A 4,822-nucleotide genomic window follows, 5' to 3' on the forward strand; every position below is an offset into this window, starting at 1 on the left:
TACCAAATTCATTCAACACATATTAAATCATATTTAGTTTTTAAACACTTGATAGGAACTTTCAGATCTGATTTCAACGTTACTGCGTTAACGCGCTTCGGAGTCCCGATCTGAATCAAATGTTTTGCGAACTCGCTCCGAATCCCAGATCTCAAGTTATTTTCCAGTGAAAGCGCTATAGAGTTCATTCGCTTGCCGAGAAAGGGCGGAGGCCAAAAGTATTCAGATGTGTATAGTGTGCCTTTGTGTTCTAATTAAAAAAACGGCAAGAGGAGGAGGCGACAATTATGATGTTTATTACGGGAAGTGTTGCTCTGCAAACCTTATGTGCCTTAATTTAAATAATTTATTTTCTTACACGATGTGTAACGTTGTTTAATTTAGGGAGTAACTCTGCAGTCCATAATTATTACATGTTCAGTTGAATTTGGCATGTTGTATATTGTTGTAATTAATGTGCAGCAAAGTAATCTTTGAATAGAGATATTGTGTTCTTCTGCATTTCTAAGTTTGTATTTACTTAGTAATTATCATTTATTATAACACTGTATTCAAGTCATACATAACAAAACTATAATTTAATTGTGATTGTGTTTGTTTTATTGTATACTTTTTAGGCATGTAATAATTCTTTGTTATTTATATAGAGTTTACATTTGTACTGATTTATGTCTGTATCTCTATTTCAGAACCACACACATATACTTTGAAACTTTATTTCAATAAACACCTAAACGGAACATCTCGTCTGCATTCTCTGTGTGGTCACAACCTTCCAAAGACCAGTCAAATTATACAGTCCATAACAATCACCAAAACAACCTCAATTATTAATTCCTCAACGAAACACTATAGTATTTACAATTATGGTCTATTAATTAACCAAAATAAAATGAAATATGTTAGATTTAAAATGCATTCCAACAAAAATTCCAGTCAGTATAATCAAAGCTTGATTTGCATGTCGACCATTTACAGTATGCTATTATTTAAAGACATCGAAATGAAAGGAAAAGATGAGCACACGAAGGTTTTGAGACGCAACCTCGCGGGAGACACGGCACATCTCAACTTTCTCCAGTCTAATGGACCGGAACCAACAACCTCTAAACTGATTTCACCGTGGACCCTCGCTTTCATACGCACTCAGTATCATCTGGAAAAACACTCAGGAAGAGCCACGCGAACTTTGTCGAGTGGTTTTGTTTATTTTGATGCTGAAGTGATATCGTCGCCGCTCCATGGAAACTCTCCGCGAGGTGACACGTGTATGAGCGTGTTTTTTCCCCTGTCTGGGTGACTGGGATTGGTGCTGGATGCACACGGTTGTTTATTGTGGTTGGGAAAATATCGCGTCTCATTTTTGGAGTGGACGTTATTTGGCTGCTGTTAGCTTTAGCATAGCAAGGCCTCGTCTGTAGTGTGGGTTTGCGGTATTGCTGCTGCTGTGTTGGCTGTGGACGTACACACATTCAGCATTAGAAAGCCCAAAAGTGTCAAAGGAGTGTAACTTCGAGCAATAGGAAGTGTTTCTTCTTCACCTGGGAGCTGCTGCTGAATATGAAGGTAAATTTACAGCTCCACTATAACGGAAAATCACAAATTGTGAGTTATTTTGGTACAATTATTTTTTTACTGTTCTGTACAAGCCTCCTGACGTATTACTATATTGTTAAAACTAGCAAGTATAACGTTTTTATAAAGTGTTTGTGTACACAGAACATAATTAGGTTTTTTTATGTCCAAACTGCAATTACAGTAAAGGTAGGTGTTAATGTTATTGTTGCAGGATTCATTTTTGGTGAACGGCATCATTACTCGAAGAACCAAGTGTTATTTGGGTTACTTCAGGATACTTGGTTTAAAATAATAATAAAAAACACCTTTTGATTTTTTGGAAAATATTATGTGTAATCACTTTTAGGTCTTCAATATATATATATATATATATATATATATATATATATATATATCATATGCTTTTACATTTCTAATATTGAAATTAATCTGCTCATGGGTTAAATACAATTGTTTTATATGTTTATGATTGTGTGGAATAATTTGTATAAATTGCTGTTCAGCTGCAAGCGTTCCTGAGCCGGAATCTGAAGTGACATCTGAGCTTTCAATGTTGGAAAACTACGTCCCTCTAAACGTGTTCCAACTGGAGGATCGTTTGGAGAAATACACACCTCTCAAACAAAGACACGTGACTAACGTCTGGCCCAGGGTCTTCATCGGAGATGAGTGAGTCTACAACACAACTCTATTTCTCTTATTGTTCTGTCATTTATTCTGCTTGGTACGTCCTCTGTAAGAAAGACTAACCCAGGCCGTTGTGTTCTTGTGCAGAGAGATGGCCACCGACCGAGATGCTCTGCAGGAGATGTGCATCACTCACATCCTCAACGCTGCAGCACCAAAGAAGCATCTTAAATACTACTTAGGACGTTTTAATGATGAAGACATGGTAGGAACGGTCAATACAGGGTCCAGATATTACAGAGGCTTGCACATCAATTATTACGGCTTGCCTACAGCAGACAGACACTGTTCTGACATCAGCAAGTGCTTCATACCAGCTGCCAAATTCATTGACAAGGCCCTGGAGAAGCGAGCAAGTGAGCTGAGAAACACACACAGCATTTCTCATCTATTAGAGTCCTACAGTCTAGAAATGAAGTGTTTGACCGTCTGACTGTGTTTCTCTCCTCAGGTAAGGTGCTGATTTGCTGCAAGCAGGGTGTGGAGCACTCGGTGACTCTGTTTCTGGCGTATCTGATGATCTGTCATGACATGATGGTGGAGGAGGCCATCGATCACGTCATGAAGGAGAGACGCATCAGACCCTCCAGAGACGTCCTGAAGAAGCTGATGCTCCTCAACGCTCACCTGGTGCTGCAGAGAAAACTGAAACTGCAGGACATCAAAACCGGCCGAAAGAGGAACAAGTGGCAGCTTAAAAAAAGGAGAGCGCTGATATAAAAATAATAAAAATGTGCACAGATGAAAAAACATAACGGCAAGAGCTGTCCTGGTAATGAGCTGCTAGTACTTTTATTCATTTATTAGTTATTTTATGTGTTCATATAGTGCAGAAGAACAAGTGCACAGATAGAAAAAAAGTGTATATAAATAGAAATGTGAGCAAAATAAAAAATAATCATTCAGAAGTAATTCAGAAAATCAAACTTTTGCACATAGTTGAATAAAATATTAAAATGAATGGAGCTGCCAGTGCTTTTGTGTATTTAATTCTTATAGTGCAGATGAATAAGTGCACAGATAGTTAAACAGTTCAAATCAAACTTTTGCACACAGTTATATTAAATATTACAAATATTTCATTTCACAAACACTCAGAAAAAATGGATTGTTCGTTTTACACAGATATGTTTTGTTAAAACAACACAAATACATTTAGTTTTCTACCAAAACACAATTGTATTGTGCTTAATCAACTTAAACTGTTTTATTTTAAATTCGTCATTAAAAAAGAACAGAAGTGACAGCTGAAAGTTGTTTGATGAGGTTGGACAGAGAACAATCACAAGGGTTGCGTATTTGTTGTGCAGCTTTTAGATCGTCTCCTATTGCTGCTTTGCAGGTTGAGACTGGAGAACTTCTGATGCGGTTAAGGAGAGTTAAGCTAATGTCTGCGTACTGGGTCAATCTCCAGGGTCATAGCTGTGTTGAAGGATTGTTGGGAACATCAGAAGTCTAACTACTATAGCTTTGGGTGGATTGTAGATAATAAAGCCCAGAATGTAGGCCTGACACAATTTAAGTTCAGTTCGACTGTACCATGTTCATCTATACCTCCATGGCTGTTTATTATGCCAGTAGTGGACTTGCTGCTACAACTGGCATTGAAAAAGGAAAGTAACGGTACCCCAGAATGGCTTGTTGTTCAAAATTATTCTGAGCAGTTTAAAGAACACCTTGTACTGTATACCGATGGGTCTAAAGATCCCAACAATGGCAGAACAGCAGCGACAGTGAGTATTACACAATATAACATCACAATTAAAAGAAGAACTTCTGATTATCTTGCAGTGTATACTGTTGAACTCACTGCCATTGCTTTAGCTCTTAACTGGTTGGTTATGAATTATATTGGGGGCATAAACAGAGCTGTAGTTGCCTCAGACAGTCAAGCTGCATTATTGAGCATAAAAACAGGAAAGTCATGCAGACTAGATCTAATATACAAAATTGACCATATATTGTTTCAGCTGCATAGTAAAGGTGTTTATGTTCAGTTTGTTTGGGTCCCTGCCCATGTAGGTATTGATGGAAATGAACAGGTGGATATTCTAGCTAAACAGGCCTTGAAATCGGATGAGGTTAACATCAATGTCTCTCTATGCAAAGCTGAAGGGAAATCTATTATTCAGGAAAAAGTGATTGGGATGTGGCAAGAGCAGTGGGATAATAATGACACTGGCAGACATCTTTACTGTGTGCAAAGAAATGTGTGAGGGGGAAGATCTAGGGATGGAAGTAGGAGAGAAGAGGCAGTGCTGACACGTTTAAGAATTGGCCATTCAGGTCTCAATAGATCTTTACTCCGTAAAGAGAAACATCAGACAGGAGGTTGTGATTATTGCGGTCAGCCAGAAACAGTTGAACATGTCCTAATAGAGTGTAATAATTATATGGAAGAGCGTAGTTGTTTAACATCAGTCCTATATAAAGAAGGGAAAGCGCTTACTTTAGTTAATTTATTAGGAGATGTATCTAAAACTGTTAAAAATCAAGTTATGAGGTTTCTCAAAAATACGGGGTTGTTCTACCGTATTTAATATGTACATATTTATAT

The 4,822-nt window shown here is 37.6% G+C and overlaps 1 protein-coding gene across 1 annotated transcript; it reads left to right on the top strand.

Moving 5' to 3' along the window:
- The first annotated feature begins 1,034 nt into the window (after positions 1 to 1,034).
- LOC128011431 (dual specificity phosphatase 29-like) lies at positions 1,035 to 3,309 on the top strand. The gene is made up of 4 exons (XM_052593800.1): positions 1,035 to 1,566; positions 2,082 to 2,247; positions 2,353 to 2,621; positions 2,717 to 3,309. Exons 2-4 carry the CDS (start codon positions 2,129 to 2,131, stop codon positions 2,983 to 2,985), a joined length of 657 nt encoding a protein of 218 aa, XP_052449760.1. The 5' UTR covers positions 1,035 to 1,566; positions 2,082 to 2,128; the 3' UTR covers positions 2,986 to 3,309.
- Positions 3,310 to 4,822: the final 1,513 nt, after the last annotated feature.

This window comes from Carassius gibelio, chromosome B23, assembly GCF_023724105.1.
Source record: "Carassius gibelio isolate Cgi1373 ecotype wild population from Czech Republic chromosome B23, carGib1.2-hapl.c, whole genome shotgun sequence".
In the NCBI taxonomy this organism is placed as follows: Eukaryota; Metazoa; Chordata; class Actinopteri; order Cypriniformes; family Cyprinidae; genus Carassius; species Carassius gibelio.